The sequence below is a fragment of the Coffea eugenioides genome, chromosome 2, assembly GCF_003713205.1.
Source record: "Coffea eugenioides isolate CCC68of chromosome 2, Ceug_1.0, whole genome shotgun sequence".
NCBI lineage: Eukaryota > Viridiplantae > Streptophyta > Magnoliopsida > Gentianales > Rubiaceae > Coffea > Coffea eugenioides.
Window position 1 is genome coordinate 25,008,905 of NC_040036.1, and position 18,681 is coordinate 25,027,585.

At 35.1% G+C, this 18,681-nt stretch overlaps 2 protein-coding genes across 3 annotated transcripts; both read left to right on the forward strand.

Moving 5' to 3' along the window:
* The first annotated feature begins 230 nt into the window (after positions 1 to 230).
* LOC113759315 (ABC transporter G family member 11-like) lies at positions 231 to 4,253 on the forward strand. The gene is made up of 8 exons (XM_027301881.1): positions 231 to 579; positions 1,078 to 1,157; positions 1,946 to 2,410; positions 2,501 to 2,587; positions 2,680 to 2,805; positions 3,026 to 3,220; positions 3,322 to 3,408; positions 3,492 to 4,253. The coding sequence occupies exons 1-8, from the start codon at positions 231 to 233 to the stop codon at positions 4,125 to 4,127; spliced, it is 2,025 nt and encodes a 674-aa protein (XP_027157682.1). The 3' UTR covers positions 4,128 to 4,253.
* Positions 4,254 to 5,886: 1,633 nt separating this feature from the next.
* LOC113762976 (protein transport Sec1a-like) lies at positions 5,887 to 17,715 on the forward strand. Of its 2 annotated transcripts, none has more exons than XM_027306644.1 (21): positions 5,887 to 5,959; positions 7,519 to 7,577; positions 8,035 to 8,116; positions 8,495 to 8,573; positions 10,239 to 10,289; positions 10,411 to 10,507; positions 10,617 to 10,649; positions 10,924 to 11,052; positions 11,650 to 11,841; positions 11,933 to 12,016; positions 12,093 to 12,191; positions 12,272 to 12,342; positions 13,316 to 13,412; positions 13,674 to 13,799; positions 13,932 to 14,027; positions 15,392 to 15,502; positions 15,608 to 15,685; positions 16,018 to 16,229; positions 16,538 to 16,625; positions 16,740 to 16,829; positions 17,629 to 17,715. In XM_027306644.1, the coding sequence occupies exons 1-21, from the start codon at positions 5,887 to 5,889 to the stop codon at positions 17,680 to 17,682; spliced, it is 2,001 nt and encodes a 666-aa protein (XP_027162445.1). In that variant the 3' UTR covers positions 17,683 to 17,715. The 2 variants fall into 2 exon arrangements, with proteins under 2 accessions (XP_027162445.1, XP_027162446.1); XM_027306645.1 differs by having other exon boundaries at positions 16,553 to 16,625.
* The last annotated feature ends 966 nt before the right edge of the window (positions 17,716 to 18,681 follow it).

The window sequence follows — 18,681 nt, forward strand, 5'->3', positions numbered from 1 at the left end:
GATTTATCAATTGTTTTACTAGTACAATTTGACGAAATAACCTCAACGGCTCCCTTTTGTCAGTTTAGTGACATTTGTGGTCATAAAAAAAAGTTTTATGACTGATCTGTGTCATATTTAATGATTTAGTGACCTTCTTACCCATTCGCTCTACTATATAATGTATCCTCAAGGACCTCAACCGGTCCAAAACTCCAATATTCCTAGCTAGCTCCCGCAACTACTTGAGCATGGCTTCTCCAAATCTCACACGGCCACCTCGTCTTAGCCACGACGATTATGATGATGAGCTGATGAATTCGCCACATACCAATGTTTCAGAAATCAAGATTCCATTAGAGGTGGATGGAGATCAACAAGATAGAGAGGAAAATGCTGGTCCAGATTATGGTGAATGCAACTCAAATAGCAAAGGTGTGTTTCTAACGTGGGACGATTTGTGGGTTAGAGTTCCTAATGGTAAAAAGGGGTGTAAAGTGATCCTTCAAGGGCTCACTGGCTATGCGCGTCCTGGTGAACTTCTAGCCATTATGGGTCCTTCTGGCTGTGGGAAGTCCACACTTCTTGATGCTTTAGCAGGTGCTTCAAGTCTTTAATTTTCTTGATCTTTAGTTACATGCAAGAATTAAAATGTTTCCTTGTTATCTCAAACTATTGCTCCACACTTCTTGGAACAGTAGGAATGAAAACCTTATTAAAAAACATTTTACCAACTTCTTGCTTTGAAAGTTTAAATATTCCAGAAATCTAAACAACATTCAATGCATGGCCCTTATACAGCCAACCAAACCGAACTTTGCCACTTTTAGTTACTGTTTCATACCTAAAAGAACATTTTTAATAATAAAACTGTGTTGGAAGCCATCTCTTTTATGCACTTGGACAACTATAATTTTACACTCACCTTTCATGTTCTTTTGGATCATTACGCATTCTCAGCTTATCTTAATACCAGCTGCAAGGCGTCAAAGACCTTTTACATTTACTTTAACGCTTAACTAATATATTAGAGGATTTTGTGGCATAAAACCCTAGTTAAGTTCTTTCCACTCCTGTATACTGGTATGCTTATTTCAGGTAGGCTTGATTCAAAATCAAAGCAGATGGGGGAAATTTTAGTTAACGGCCGAATGGAACAGCTAGCTTATGGAACATCGGTATGACCAACACCTACCCTTCGCTATGTTTTCAACACGGCAGCAAATGCGTCCAGGAATGATGCATGATGAGAAAAACTCTAACCAACACCAGTTAACAGATTTATACGTGCTGAAGTCTGAAATACCTTCCTGTGACCCGTCAGATTGGTCGATTTTGTTGTCTTAGACATGCGTTCTTGCGTTAACAACTCGGCATATGAACATAACGAAAAAGTATAATAACTATGATTTATTTCACTACGGCACTTATCTAACACGTAAAGTACTGAATCACTCACTTCAGATTTTGGAAGACATGATGATAATCATGGTTCGCAATATCGGCCGATACCGATACGTATCGGCCGAATTGTAACCAGAACAGGGGAGATCGATACGATACCAATTTTCAAATCGCGGATATTATCATATTCATGGTAACTCGCTCTGACTCGGCTAATATTGGCCGATTCGAATCCGTGATGCATGATATCGGCCAATATATCCAAGTCGACTTGGATATTTTTTAAAATTGTGCTTTTTTTGATATTTTCTAATTTTAGTAATTTTTTCAAAATTTTTGGAAATTTTCATGTGCTATAATATGCGTATCACCTGATATTCAACCGATATGCTGCGACGGATGTGGAACAATCGAAACCGCGATGCGATCGCGACCCGTGATGGCGAACCATGATGATAATGGAAATATAAAGAAATTTAGTAACAGTTTTGTGAATCTGTTTGAAAAACAAAAAAAGAAAAGGGATCTCCAAATTTATAGCCCAATATATTCTTTTTTCAAGGCCTATGTGACTCAAGACAACATCTTGACATGGACTTTAACCACAAGAGAAGCTGTATACTACTCTGCTCAGCTCCAGCTGCCCAACACTATGTCAAAGGCAGAGAAAATAGACAGAGCAGATAGGACGATCAGAGAAATGGGATTGCAGAGCTGCATTGACACCAGAATTGGAGGCTGGGGAAGCAAAGGTCTCAGCGGTGGGCAGCAAAAGAGAGTAAGCATTTGCATTGAAATTTTAACGCGACCGAAGCTTCTTTTTCTGGATGAGCCTACAAGTGGACTAGATAGCGCTGCTTCATACTATGTCATGAATCGAATTGCGGAACTTGCCAAGGAATATGGGATGACAGTGGTAGCATCAATGCATCAGCCTAGTACAGAAGTCTGCAAGCTACTTGACAACCTTTGTCTCCTTTCCTTGGGTAGGACCATATATTTTGGATCTTCCATTGCAGTAAATCTGGTGAGTATGATTAATGGCGGACACTGGTTGTTGGTTGCATTGATTCGAGAGAATACAGTTATCACTGATGACTAATTTTGTTCGATTTAGTTTTTTGCAAGGAATGGTTTTTCGAGCCCCGGTCTACAAAATCCAGTAGATCACTATCTGAGAATGATAAACACAGATTTCGATGAGGTAAATAATAGCCCTTTTCTAAGTTATGCAGTACTCTTTAGTATTTTGTATGTCAAGCTTATTATTTCAGTAAACATCGCAACCGTGTTTAGGACATTGAATCAGCTGCTGATGGAAAGACAACCACAAAGGAGGTGATCGATAAGCTTGTCGAATCTTACACATCATCTGATACGTATGACCTGATCCTGAGAGAAGTAGCACAGATAAATGGACAAGTAAGGCTCTTTTGCAATAAGCAGGAAGCAAAATTATTTGAAAGTTTACACAACTCTTTGTACATTATTTCATATGTTATACTTTAAAATGCAATTTTTTTTTTTTTTTTTTTTTGTATAAGTGGGAGAGAGAGACGTCTCACTGACACTCCCTCCTCCCGTGCCACCTTACCCATCCCACACCCCTTTAAGATGCAAAATTTGAATTCATGTATTATAGCAAATTGGAACGGTGGAGAAGAAGAGGAGACGTGGTAGCTTCTTTATTCAGTGCCTTGTCCTGACAGAGAGGTCATTTGTGAATATGCACCGTGACCTAGGCTACTACTGGTTACGTCTTGCTATATACATCACTTTAGCTTTTGGCTTAGGTACCGTCTTCTACAACGTTGGATACAGTTACACCTCCATTAATGTAAGCCAAATCTTGTATGCACTTAACAGTTTGTCTAATTTTTTTTTTCCCCCTCATGCGTCAATATTCTACTTAGAAATGCTCGTTACGATTTTGTTTAGGCCAGAGCCTCAATGCTCATGTTTGTAGCATCATTATTAACTCTGATGAGTATCGGAGGTTTCCCATCATTTGTGGAGGAAATAAAGGTCAGCAGAGCACTCAACTTCCGATCGATTTCTAGCATATAGCAATCATCCTGATTAATTTCGTGACAACTAATTGCATACAGGTCTTCCAACGAGAAAGATTGAATGGGCACTATGGGGTTGCGGCATTTGTTGTTAGCAACACAGCTTCATCGGTTCTCTTCTTGTGCCTGATAGCTGTTATTCCTGGAGTGATTGTTTATTATCTGGTGGGACTGCAGCGGGGAACTGAAAGATTTCTCTACTTCATTATGGTACTCTTTGCTTCTATTATGTTGGTTGAAGGCCTTATGATGATCGTAGCAAGTTTGGTACCAAATTTTCTCATGGGACTGATCATTGGTGCCGGCACTCAAGGTGTAATGATGTTGAGCGGCGGTTTCTTTCGTTTACCACATGATCTCCCAAGTATATTTTGGAAATATCCAATGTACTACACTTCCTTCCATAGGTACGCATATCAAGGCCTGTACAAGAACGAGTTTGAAGGGCTGAAACTTCCAAGTAATGAGCTGATGAAGGAGGGATCTTCTTTGATTGATGGTGAAACTATTTTGAGACATACATGGCAAGTTGAGATGGGCTACTCCAAGTGGATTGATCTGGCAGTCTTGTTTCTAATGGTAATCTTATACAGACTCTTATTCTTCGGGATAATCAAAGTTGGAGAAAGGATTAAACCCTTGGTCAAACGTTTTTACGTGGGGCTTTTCATATAGCAAAGACTGATTTGTGAATCGTGAGCCAGTCATGGTTCCAAGAGGAATAAGAAGCTCTGACTAGAAATTTAAAGTTCTGTTTCAGACTCGTTAGTCTCTGTAATATGTCCTTGCATTATTGGCCTAACATTAATAGTATAGTACATCATGCAATGATGAAATTAAAGTTTTAGCCGGCTTACTAGTAAATCGAATTCGGGGGGAAAACTCGCGACAGAAACTTACAAAAAATACCTTCTCCGTTCAGATAGGACATCTGCAACAACCCAAAAAAAAAAAAAAAAAAACATGATAGGCAGGCAGGGAATAATGCAGTAGAGGCCAACTCATATATAAGCCATGATTGTCACTTTGATCTTTCCGAACTTAAAAACTTATATGTTTGTTTGTTTTTCATTAGTCAAGCTTAAGCGGCATTATTTAGAATACCAGAATGCCATTTGGATCCATGAAAAGACCATCCTCATAAGCTCACATTCAAACCAATGAAGAAAATGAATTCAGAAGGGTTCCTCTTACCCAGCTGTCCTGTCAAATTTGTTGAAGAAAACAACTTTTCTAGGGGAGAAATTGGTTGGCTTCGGAGTCAAAAAGTTGTCCCATTTCTTCTTGTTTTGTAATAAAGACATAAAATACGTACTTATTTGCTGTTACTTCTTTTTTTTTTAAAAAAAAAAAAAAGAGAAATTGGGATAAAGAATTAGCTTAGTCACCAATAGTAAACAAAATATGATCAGTCCAAGGAGATTGGAGTAATTTACAGCTGGGTTTTGGTTTGTTTAAACAATTATAGGAGTACAATAAGAAAAAGGTAATTTGGTATGGGATTCATGAGATTGAGCCAGTAATGCTCTTTCCTTTAATTAGCATTTAGCTGTGATTAAGCTATAAGTCCTTTATATATATATATATATATATATATATATATATTTCCACTTATTGCACTTAAATAGCCATCAATTGATTTGAGAAGGCCAAATCATGATATTATTATATTTCTTTCTGCATCACCAATGAACTTAAAACCAATAACCTAAACAGAAAATATGAAATTATACAGCAAAAATCAACACACACAAAAAAATCCAAAATGATCAATAAAAGAATAGCCAACACCATTTTTTGCTAAACTACTTCATTACTTCTTTTTTTCTTTTTTTGGTAGAAGGGCTCCGCTTGGATTAACTGTTTTTGGAGGTGTTTTTTAAAAACTTTACTGTAGCTTTGTATATGAAAAACTTATTGTAGATGTTTTTGGATTGTTTTCAAGTTATTATAATAAGGAAGCCCTGTGGATCCTGGACATAACTTGATTTTTCTTATACACTAGAAGGGCTTGGAAGCGAAAAAGCGAAGATTTCTGGGGAGAAACACAAATAAGATAAAGAAATGGGGTAAGAAATCAGTATGAAAAAGATACCAAAGGCGGGAGTGATTTATGCGTCCCCACTAACTAACTACAACGTCTAACGAACTCATCACAGCTTCCTTTCAGACTCTCTCGCCTTCAAAAACGCAAAGCCACCTCCATTTTCATCCATTTCCATCTTCCCTCTCCCTCTCTCTCTCTATCTCTCTGTCTTCTTTTCTTTCACTCTAACAACTATAATTTATCCAGACAGAGACAGAGAGGTAGAGATAGAGAGAGAAATTAGGTTTTGCAATCCAATGCATTTCTGATACAGCTGCTTGAGAGTGTTTTTCTTTTTATTTTTATTTTTGGGTCATTCTTCTTCTTCTTTCCGAAGTCGTAAAAAGCATGTCATTTTCGGACTCGGACGTCTCTTCTCATGGCGGAGACTACAAGAATTTCCGCCAAATCAGCCGCGACCGTAAATATCCTTCCTTCCTGTCTCCCTATTCTTTGATGAGATTTTTGATGTGAAGTTAAATGTATGCTTGGTATCGTGATACCCGAGCGTTGTAATGTTTGCATATCAGGATTTGATCAGGTGGATGAATTTGATCACTTAATTGAAAATAGTAAATTGATTTGATCTAGTGCTGTAAGAGTCTGATAATTTCTCTCCAAATTTTGAATTTTTGGATGTTGACAAGGAAACAGATTATCATGTACAGTTGTGTGCATATTTACGTGCTTAATAATCTAGACAATCCAAAAAAATGCAATTTTTTTTTGTTTATTCCTTTCTTGTTAGCTTCCAGCTTTTTTCTACGGAGACCATTAGGCAATATCATGAATCAGTTATATAGGAACTTAAGTTTCTCTTGGAAACGGGAGGAGAAACAATGTAGCTGAATTGTTTACTGGACTATTACATGAGTAATTAATAGGAAGGTGTTCTTTTTGCCCTTTACTTTGTGCTTTATCGGAACTAGGGAGAGACTACTTTCGAGTCAATTAGGCATTCTTCAAAATTATACCTGTAATCATTGTCTCTTCCTTCAGAATTTTTATGCCAAATTAAAAAGTAGAGAGAACATTCCACAAAATTGGTAAAAGAGACAAAAGAGAAGGAGAAAATATAAGAGGTTGTTGGATGTATGATAATATAACCAATGATGAGAACACTGGTGGCGTGGAATTCTTTAGGTGCACTAGGTCTGAACTATGATAAGTTACCTGTACATATTTTACATGTTTGAGGTTCACTCTTATCAGGGGGAGATAGAATTTCCATCTCCAATATGTCAATGAAAGATAAGGAGTCGTTTCAGCAGTTGCAATCAAACAGCTATTATAGGATCTCCTCTGTCCTGCACAGGGCAGAGTGTGTTTGGTCTGTGGTCTTGGCAGTTATAGAACATTATAGTTTTGCAAGGTTCGTAGTTGTTCCTGGGGCCAATTAATATTGAGTTCTCTGTGAACTTGCTGAGTGCCTACAGTTAATGCAGGAGAAATTACTTAGTTGACTTATTTAAAGAACTAGGTGATGGATTTAGAAGGACAGGTGCATTTCTCTGACAAAGGACTTTGTTTTCTTGGTTTCAGGATTGTAGTGGATGAAATCATCTAACTCCCTTCCTTCCTCTCAAAACTTGGAAAATACTTTTTTGGATTATGCCAAGTCTTATTTAGCCTTGAATCTGTGCATATTTGTTATATTACATGACTGAAGTTGATTGATAACAAAGATATTGCTTTGAGGCTGAAGTGCTAGGAAAGTGAATATGTCCCATCAACTTTAAGTGTCATACATCATGGAATGCCACTATCCCAAGAAAATGAAAAATGGAATGCTACTGCATATTTATCTCTTGCATTGATGTATTTATCATATTATTTTTTTTCTCTTTCTCTCACTGTTGTTTGTGATAAAGCATGCATCTCTACTAATCAACATATCTTACTACTCTTTAATTTTTGCATATGAACATTTGGCATGGTGAATAATCTTGCGGTTCTTTGCTGGAATCTACTAACTTGTAGGGCTATTGCATGAGATGCTTCGGTCATCCAAATCAGAGGATTCAAGGTCATCATGGAAGGTAAAATTTACAAATATCTTACAATGTTCCAAAGAAATCTGTTGTCAATAAAATAGAAAAGGATTGGTTACATGATACCATAAGATTTTAGACATCTAAGTTTTCAATTGTTGATACTCAATATTTAAGCTTTATCTTTGGTTACATAGATATGGAGTCTGGAACCTGCTAAGGAGTATTTTAATGCAATCTAGTCAATAAATAGAATATGTAGGCTACTTAGTACTGATAGCCAACAAAAGCCAAGTGCATTTTGAATAGAATGTTCATGAAATCTACTCATTTATCGAGTTTTATATAGGCTAATTTATGTTATTGCAAAAGTGGGTGAAACCAAATTCAATGCATTTGCAAGCAACCAAGACTTGTGCTTCATATTCTTATAGAGATTTTTTCTCTTATTCCTTTCCTTTAGATTTTTAGTGTTGTCAAAATAAGTATTTTGTGTCTGCTGCAGGTACTCATCATGGATAAAGTTACAGTCAAGGTCATGTCTATGTCATGCAAAATGGCAGACATTACTGATCAAGGAGTTTCATGTGAGCAAATGATCACAATGTTTATGTTTCATTCTACTTGCCCTTTTCATGGATTCTTATTTTCTGATTTATGTTAATGTCAAACATGTGTAGCAGTCTAAGCTTAATGTAAAATTATCTGTCAACGATTTTTTGAAATCTAGTAGAAATACAATGTTTGCAATTCTTTTTGCTTGTAATTTTGTTGTCAGCGTTGAAGTGTTTGGTGCTGAATAACTGGTTTATAATGCAGTTTCTGCTTTTGCATTTTGCCCCTCTGCATATGTACTGTCAACATCAGCACATTTTCATAAATCATTGACCACCGTTATAGCATTCTTGTCATATTTTTCTTCTATTTGGTTAAGAAGTAATCGATTCTATCTCTGATATTGGCAGTGGTGGAGGACATTTTTAGGCGAAGACAACCTTTGCCATCCATGGATGCCATATATTTCATTCAACCTACAAAAGAGAAGTACAAGATCTTTTTCATGCTTGCTTATGATTAACCTCATTTAGTTTTTTCATGAGAGAAAATTCATGTCATGTACTGATTGGATGCCCAATGCAACATAAAGATGTTGCTCTTGATATTCAAAGTTTATGTTGTTTATGTCTTATGTAATTACAGCAAATAAATAGTAAATTACAGTTTCATATGTTAGTGCCTTAAGTTCAACTTTCTCATACCAAAGCTCCTGTCTATTTGGATATTTGCTATGTGCAATTTTTTCAACTAAAGGACCTATTTTGTATATGTATCACCTCTAATGAGCCTCAAGCATGAGAGAACATGGAGTGAGGGAAAAACATAAAAGGTAAAATGAATCAGTCTACTTACCAGTTAGAACGTTTAAAACAGAAAACAACGGAAGCGAAAAACCGTTCCTGAACTGTTTCCATTTGAATTAGTTTTGTGATGAGAGATGACCTTAAAATTTCATCATTAGTAAGACCTTAAAATTTCATCATTAGTAAGAAGGTTATTACTTCCCATCTAGCTTACTTTTCATCATTAGTAAGAAGGTTATTACTTCCCATCTAGCTTACTTTTCATCATTAGTAAGAAGGTTATTACTTCCCATCTAGATTTCTTTCTTAGAAACAAATGAGGTGTATTCTTTTCCAACTCTGTATGGACATTTGTTGCGCTTCACATCTTAGAACTTTGATATGTTGAGATCATCTTGTGTAGCTTTCAGATCCTTTAACTTGAATTTCTTTGTGAACTTAGCGTATTTATTCTTGCCATGTTTTCCTTTGTTTAATTTTCTTTGCATGTTTGGTTCTTATATACTTTCCAATTAGCATACAGATTTTCAGCTATTGACACTCAGACAAGAGAATGAATTCAACTTCTATTTTTAGTTCTTAGGCATGTAACCCCTGTCATGTCTGTAAGTTTTAATTTCAACTTAAGGAACAATACCTTGAGTAGTGAATTTTTTACTTAAAACCTCTCTCCCCCCCCCCCTCTCTCTCTCTCTCTCTATATATATATATATATATATATATATATATATTGTGCAATCTTTTCTATTTCTTTCATCTTGATGAGTAGTTAGACTGCAATTCATGTGAACAGGGAACTTTGAGAATATTGTCAAACCTTAGCTTTTAAGGGAAATTAGATCCAACTTTTTTCTAGTTTTTATTACTGTTTTCTCCTTCTAAATTTAAACTAAACCTAAAGTGGAGATTAAATTTTTTACCCAGTTAGCAGGATTGCAATTACTATGCAATCTTTTGAGCTATTAACCTAAAGAGGTCTAAAGAATAATGTTTATTGCTGCATTTTACCTCCCAATAGACTTTGCAAATGAAAATTTTGGAGTTTCAAGAATTGATCCTGGTTCGTTTATTTGTTTAAACCCAATGTTTATGTTATTTTTCTCCATCATTGTAAAGCAAAACTAGTCAAATATTATCATAATTAATTGCTGCTCAATTACCAAGTTACTTGAATTCTATAGCTATTTTCTTTTACTTCTAATTCTATCTCTTAATCCAAGTTCGACTCCTATAATGCTCTTTTTCTTTTGGTAATTTGTATCTGCATCTGGCTTTTTACAATTCAACTGCAACAATTCAAATGCAAGAACAAAGGGGACTAACTGTCTACTTTTTGGTAATTTTGCAGTGTCGTCATGTTCTTGTCTGACATGTCCGGAAGAGAACCTTTGTACAAAAAGTATATGAAAGAACCTGACTTTAGGAGTCCATTCTCTATTCTTACATGTACTTGAATTCAGTTACTTCGCATCTTTCTGATCCTCCTATCCTTTTCGTTTACTTTCTCCCTCTTCCTGCAGAGCATACGTATACTTTAGTTCAACTGTATCGAAGGATTTGCTTGCTCGTATCAAGAATGATACTAGTGTGCTACCACGTATAGGTGCATTGAGTGAGGTTACAATCAGTTTTCCTGTGCATCTAATTTGAACTACTTATTATTTTGGCTTTCAATTTCTTAGAGGTTTCTGATTCATTTTCGTTGTACTTATTGTTATATTATCAGATGAATTTGGAGTATTTTCCTATAGACACTCAGGTACATTCGGCATTGCTTTTACTAATGCATGTTTATATGTTGCATTAACTACTAGCAAAATAAATAAACATGAAAAAGATGCCATTTTTAAAGCATATTTTGGATGCCTCTTGAAAAGAAGCTAGATCAGAAAATTATGCAAATATTTGTTCAGCACTCACAGACATTCTGCATGATGATTTGCCTGCAGTACTTTTTGAGTACTACCAGAAATGCATATATTTCTGGCTTTAAAGCTTTGTATAATTAGTTAAAATGGAACCTTTCTTTGTAGGGATTCATCACTGATCATGAAAGAGCGCTTGAAGATCTTTATGGTGAAAATGCTGAAAATTCTCGAAGATTTGATGTTTGCTTGCATGCTATGGCTACTCGAATTGCTACGGTTTTTGCTTCGTTAAAGGTAACAAGTTAGTATTTGGATCTCTGATTACTAACTTGTTCTGGTACTTCTTATATGTTGTATAGATAAACCAAACTCTATTAGCTAAAGATGAACAAGCTGCTGGTGTTTCACAATTCTTAGATTCTTAGAGAAACCCTTTCTCGACTGTAGTTTTTCCTGTGGACAGCCTTATTTCTAAATTTTTCACTGGTTTTGAAATCATTTTATGCTCCTAAGTCGTTAAGTCCTGAAGAGGCATATTTCACCTTTTAATAACTATTCGGAATCTATAAAATCAAAGTATTGGTGCCGAAGCTGGTAAAGCATTAGGCAACTAAGGGTTGATGAAAAATTTTGATGTCTAGAGCAAAAGCTGCATAATAAGTACTGTAGATGGAGCCTGGACCGAAACTAATAGGATGCATGGATGCCTTTCATGTTGTGCAAGCCTACTGAAATTTGCATCCTTGGAATATATTCAAAATTAGAGTTTGTCCTTGACTATTATTTTTTCTACTGCTGATATCATTTGTGAAAAATGGGGCTACAGAAAATTTTGTCCCGTTCCATGATTTAGTTCTTGCAAGAAGTTTATATCTTTTTTCCCATTTCCAGGAATTCCCTTTTGTCCGATATCGTGCTTCCAAGGGTCTTGATTCATCTACGGTAGTATCTCCTCGTGAGTTACTTCCCACAAAGCTGGCGGCTGCTATTTGGAACTCTATCACAACTTACAAGGCTTCGATTCCTAACTTTCCCCAAACAGAGACATGTGAACTGCTTATTTTGGACAGATCTATTGACCAGGTTTTCATCAATTTTGGGATTCTATCTGCTCGAGCTTGGTGAAAGTTTTTTGTATCATTTAAATTTAATTGCGATTGTTCTTTCTACTCAGATTGCTCCTGTCATTCATGAATGGACTTATGATTCTATGTGTCATGATCTACTTGACTTGGACGGAAACAAATACGTGTACGAGGTACCAGTTACTGGTTTTGGTGATCCATGCTATTCTATGGACTGTTTTTTTCTGATTAACATATCACCGATGTCAGGTTCCTAGTAAATCTGGTGGCAAACCTGAGAAAAAGGAAGCTCTTTTGGAGGATCATGATCCTATCTGGCTTGAGTTACGCCATGCTCATATAGCAGATGTACGTGTCTGGTGGTATAGTTTTGCTGGTCATTGGCTTATGTCATATATGGTGACTATTCTTACTTAAGATATTATCAGGCTAGTGAACGGTTGCATGAGAAGATGACAAATTTTGTTTCAAAGAACAAAGCTGCACAATTACAACAGAGGTTGGTGCTAGAGAATGTGGTCTTATTCATTTCCACAACTATTATCTCCGATCATTTCTGATGTGTTCTTGATATCAGTTGTTGACGTATTGAATGAGTTGTTATGATGTTCTTGTTATTCTGTGTACTAATATCAGTGGCCTGGGAATGAAAAAGTCTTCACTGAGTTGGATTTAATGCTTGTTTAGATTCCTTTGGTAGTAGTAACTTATAAAAGAAATTAGTGATTACTACACCCAGCATTGAAGCACACTCAACAAATCATTTGAGACATGAAGGTAGATTCAAATAACACACACTCACACCAACACAAACACGCCCACATATATGTATATATATATATATATTTGCAAAAGCTTATTTTTACTTTCAATTTTTAATAAGGTTTTAGTAAATGAACTTTTAGTTCAAGACTACATGGCATATCTAAGGAATCTAACAAAATGGCCTGTTGACCAAAGAATTTAGCATGTTTTCACACCACAGTGGTCAGGTCTTTGACAAATTCATCAGTCAGAGAAAGAGAAAATAATAATTGTGCATACGTGTTGTGAATTGATGAAATTATTGCACCTGCAAGGTTCCCACTTGTAGCAGCTGAAGAAGTTAACATCAAAATCATGCGTCTGAAAATTTCGAGAAGTGATTTAGTTCATGAATGTAATTGTGATTGGTTGCCCATTTGGTGCAAAATTTCGGTTGTCCATAGCTTTAAGGCTTACAGCATGGTTGTATTGGTAAATAATGATGCTGACAATACGTGATATTGAACAATGATCTATGTGGAACTTTAAATCTGTAATAGGGACTGGACCAGTGTATACTTGCTAGTTATTTATTTGGCAAATCTAGAAAGTGTTCTTCCACACAACCATCCCATCAAAGTTCAATTTTATCTACTAAATGGTGTGCCCAATTACCTTTCATGCTTCTTGATCATAGTTGCTTCATGCTATTTGGTAATTCTGTGCAGGGATGGTAGTGAATTATCTACAAGGGACTTGCAGAAAATGGTTCAAGCTTTACCACAATATAATGAACAAATGGAGAAACTCACTCTACATGTTGAGGTTTTCTTTTCCTACTTTGTTGTTTGATTCTAAGATAATTCGGTTGCAGTTTGCACATTAAAGCATTTCGGTCATTGAATAAATGGGCCAAGGTGGATAAGTCATTTCACTCCTTTATCATCTAAGATTATTGGAAGGTGTTTTGTGAAATCAGTTGACTGGTTATTATATGAGATATCACCTAGATTGCTGGAACATAGTTTAATGGAATATTTTCAACGCAAAGAAGATGTTGTCTAATCATTTATCTGTTTTTATCAGATCGCTGGAAAAATTAACAGAATTATTAGAGATTTGGCGCTTCGGGAACTTGGCCAACTGGAGCAGGACTTAGTTTTTGGAGATGCAGGAACTAAGGAAGTCATCAATTTTTTTAGGTCAAAGCAGGTTAGAAGATTTTTTAATTTTTGTAGGTCGAAGCAATTTAGAAAATTTTTTTCTGTTTTCCTACTAATTTTACACATCATTAAAGTCCTACTGACAGAAAAATTTACCTGTACTTTGATTTGTTTTGTTTAGGATGCATCAAATGAAAATAAGCTGCGCCTGATGATGATATATGCATCTGTGTATCCTGAAAAGTTTGAGGGTGACAAGGCATCAAAGCTTATGCAGGTGGCTGATTGCTTTTAAGGTTTTCCTAATGGCTTACAATGTTTCATATTTAACAGTTCTCTCTGTTCTAATTTGACATGGATAAAGCAGAGCCATAAAAGTTGTTTTAAGTTGAATATTAAGATACAATAAACATATTATCAATATTTAATTGCATACCCAAACTGACATAGTGATGAAGCTAATCTATAGTGGAAAGCCACAAGGGACCTTCTTGATGATCCTGTCTTGGATATGTTTGTAGTGATATATGCAGAAAACAGAAGTTGTAGTGGAGAAAGATCATGTTGCTTCCTCATTTGAAATATCGATTGTCTTGCTCCTGACCGATATCAATCTATTTTTATCTATTTAGTCGGATAAGGATTTGTGTGTGGATTTGAATTTGTGATCCAATACATATCTACTTCATGTAAGTCAAACAAGTTGGTCTAGATCTTCTTGCTGTAGGTTAAAGTGCCAATTTTGTAAAATCTTATAACATCAGATATTCAGAAATTTTAAACTTATCATATAATATGTATAGGATTACCTATATATGAGCGTGGAACATGTATTACTTGATAGGTACTATCAATTTCTGGATTAAAGAATAGGAACCCTTTAATACTTGTGAAAGAGGATACATCATCAAAAAAATGTAAGAAGAATGGTATCCATGTTTAATTCTGCTGCGTCAGTAGCTGATTTTTCTATCTCTTTTTGTATCTCCGGTGTACATCAAGACATACTACAAACAACCGGACCAATCACTCTTCAATAATTGAATACTCTCTTATCAAAAGACATAAATATTTTGAATTAGCATTAGCATGCACTGAGCTGTTAAGCTCCATTTGAGTACTTCTAATGTTAAAATCACCAAACAGAACAATGGCATTGTAGCAGCACCCACTTTCTTTGTCTAACAACATCACAGGTTTTGACCTTTGATCTTTTGAAGCATGAGAAGTTTTTCATGCAAGATTGTTGAAGGAAATGAACGTTGCTTTTTGGTAAACCCAATTCCATCAACTCTTATAAATGATGACACTCCTTTTTTATGTTTATGGATCTTACACTGGCCAATTGACGTGACCTTTCTTCTTTGAACATCCATTGTACTCTTACTGTCTGTCTTAAATTTTTGAATCTTTTGATGATAATAATCTTTTCTTGTTTTTAAATCCTACTTGTACTATTTTGTTATTTTCTGGTAAATAGATTGCTTAGGTCTTGAATTTTATGTAACACGACACTCTTGCTCAGTGATTTTGTATTTTTTGCTCTTGGTTTTTAACTTCTTGATCTGTATATGTTTTGATAAGCCAAATAATGTCCAGTGAAATTTCATGAGAATTACTCTGTGGTCTATTCTTTGTCAGCTGGCAAAACTATCTGTTGAAGATATGAAAGCAGTTAAAAATATGAAATTGATTGAAGGATCAGAAAATAGAAAGACATCTGGGGGTTTCTCACTGAAATTTGATTCAAAGGTACATATGTTTGGGTTTTCACTTTTTAAATCAAAGAACGAAAATAGCCTGTAGGTTTTGAGAATCAAGACTTGGTGTTGCTAAGTTCTATTGTTTGCCTATTAGAGGAAGCATGCAGCAAGAAAGGATCGAACTGGAGAGGAAGAAACGTGGCAACTATTCCGGTTTTATCCCATGTTAGAGGTTTGTCTAAGCTCTTGTATTTGTTGCTTTCAGTGCCCAAACTGTTTCACACACACACATATACATGTGTGTGTATTTTGACAATCATGAGAGTGATAATGCTTTCAAACTTTGGCAGGAAGGAAAGATTACGTTCACCTTCCTTTATTTATGTTAATATCACAATTACTCAGCTTAGAATCTATATTCTGATTTAGAGGAAAATCACGTTATCTAAGACAAGTTCTCTTGATTAATAAGTTCAGACAAGTTATTAAATCACTTTCTTTAGTTACTGAAACATAGAAAGTTGTACGCTAAAGCGACAAATTGAAATGAGATTCATTTTCTAGGAGTTGCTTGAAAAGTTGAGTAAAGGTGAATTGCCAAAGGATGAATATCAATGCATTAATGAACCAAGTCCAAGTGAAACTAGCGATCAGGGAAATGGTTCCTCACATGGTAGATCGACAAGGACTGGTCAATCATCCGGCCCGCACTCAATGAGATCAAGGCGTACTGCAACATGGGCACGACCTCGCCTTTCTGATGACGGATATTCAAGGTACTCTCTTGTCTCTCATCTCATAGTTATGCTTGTAACTTTGCAGTTTTAGACTCCACTTGCCCTACTAGGAAGAGATGATATGTTTTAGATATGTCAGTAACATTTGCATGTGGTAATGCACAATGCCTTTTCAGTTCTAGGGTGCAATTCGTTTACTGAAACCAAGATGTAAGAACAACAAATTTAGTCTTCATGGTCATCAGAGAGAACTTTTATATATGGTTTAAATGCTGTGATTCCTATCTCTATTACTTAACCTTTTCTGATATCCCAAGTTTTCTGATGCCTTTTATCTGTATTTTTAGTGATTCCTCACTGAGAAATGCATTGGATTTCAAGAAAATGGGACAGCGGATATATGTGTTCATAATTGGTGGAGCAACTCGATCGGAAGTACAAATCTTCAAGCTCTTCTCTTTCAGCAGCAAGCTCTCAATTTGTTTTACAATATCATTGTACAAAACAAAGATATACTTTTTTTTCTAAATTTTGTAACCTTTTTTGCAGCTTAGGGTTTGTCACAAACTTACATCAAAATTGAGGAGGGAAGTTGTTCTTGGTTCAACTAGTATTGATGACCCACCAGTGTACCTGACGGTATGCTTTTATTGCTGAATCCTTGTAATTAATGTTTTTCTGTCAATCCGTCTTTCGCTCCTGTATAATGCCCTACATTAACTGGTAATTTGAAGCATCTCAATGTTCAAGACTCAAGAGCATTTTAATTTGCTTGGTTGACGTCTATGATTTTCATTTGATTCATATGGATACATAGAACAATCATGGATAGGAAAAGCAAAATTGTTATAAATTAACGTTTTATAGTCTTGCGACAGTTTTTTGATTCACCTGGAATATGAAACTTCCAGTGACTAATCTGACTATCAACTTGCAAGAACTATTAGTAACATTGGTCATTGAATTAGTGAGTTTAGAAATATATATATATGTGTGTGTGTATTAGAATAAATCCGTAAACACCTGTAGAAAAAGTGTTTTCGACATGGAAGAATTGAACCACACCGTTTGGATTGATCATTTTTTCAAAAGTAAGTTTTCAAATATAATGCTACAATAATACACAAATAAAAATAATTCAAAAAACATCTCATTCATACAATATATCAAATATTTCAAAAAAATATTTATAGTAAAAGTTTTTCATACACACTGTTACAATAAAATATTTCAAAAACACCCCAAAAACTGCTAATCCAAATTGTAAAGCTGAGGTTGGTTGTTGCAATTCCTTGAGAAGTTTTTAGTCTTATTTTGCATGTAACTTCTTGTTTGATCGCTAAAGGAAGTTAAGATAAATAATCTGTAATCCTAACTGCTGTTATTATTTTAAGTTATTCATCATTCCATGCGTTTTTCTTTGCTTTTTGTTTTCCAGAAGCTTAAGTTGCTCTCGGAGACAGAGCTGTCAATTGATAGCATTAGAATTTAGCCCAATGGCCCTCAGCATGTTTGTTGTACACTATGAAGTTGTCTAACTCCAGCAGGTTTGTCTTATTTATACCTGCAAAATCCTTTACTGTTGCTGGTTGTCAATATATTCCAGTTGATATTTGCCTTTTTTTTTTTCTTTGTTTGGTAAGAAACATATTTGCATTTGTTTATAGTGCAGGATGCAACCCATATATGGAAAAGTGGAAGTGAATCTAAGCAAGGTTACTCTTTCCTATTTGACCATGTCTAAAAGGAATCATGGGTGAAAACCCAGAGTTAGCTGGAGAAGAAAACCATTTTGAGGTTTGCTGTTGGAATCAAATCTTGTACAGGCAATGGAGTCAATAGTAGTTTGTGACTTTGGAAATTAAGTTGGCCACTTCTCAGGTTGGATGCAAGCATGATTTCAAATATTAGTTGCAATTGAAATTGGTTACTCTGTACGTATGATATTGCAGGAGGCAATTTCACCGCAAGTTGAGTTTTTCTGTTGAGGAAATGTATTCATCAATTGGCTGATTTTGTAACATTAAGCTGACTAAGTTTTGGCAAATACGATTTTGTTTCTGGAGTATGAGCCACTTGTAATTTATTGTTTTTTTTTTTAACAATAATAGTACAATGCTATTCCTATATTTTAAATAACACACTCACAAAATGTATAATTTTTTACTTTTCAATAATTGAAACGATCACAAAATATATAATTCTTACTGGGTAATGAGATACAAGATAATTTTCTTTATATTACCCTCCAAATTTACACGATGACGACGTAAAACCTGATTAGAAGACAAAAACATATCTAAGGGGAAAAAAAAAGAAAAAGAAGGGAATCATTTAAAGAATTTTTTTTAATAGATATTAACACACTTAATATTTTTTTTAATTCATATCAATATTTTTTTTAAGAAACAAATACCTATGACTCTTCTTAATGAAAGTGTCCATTAAACATCCATCAATTGTTTAAAGTAATAAAATTCAAAACTTAATT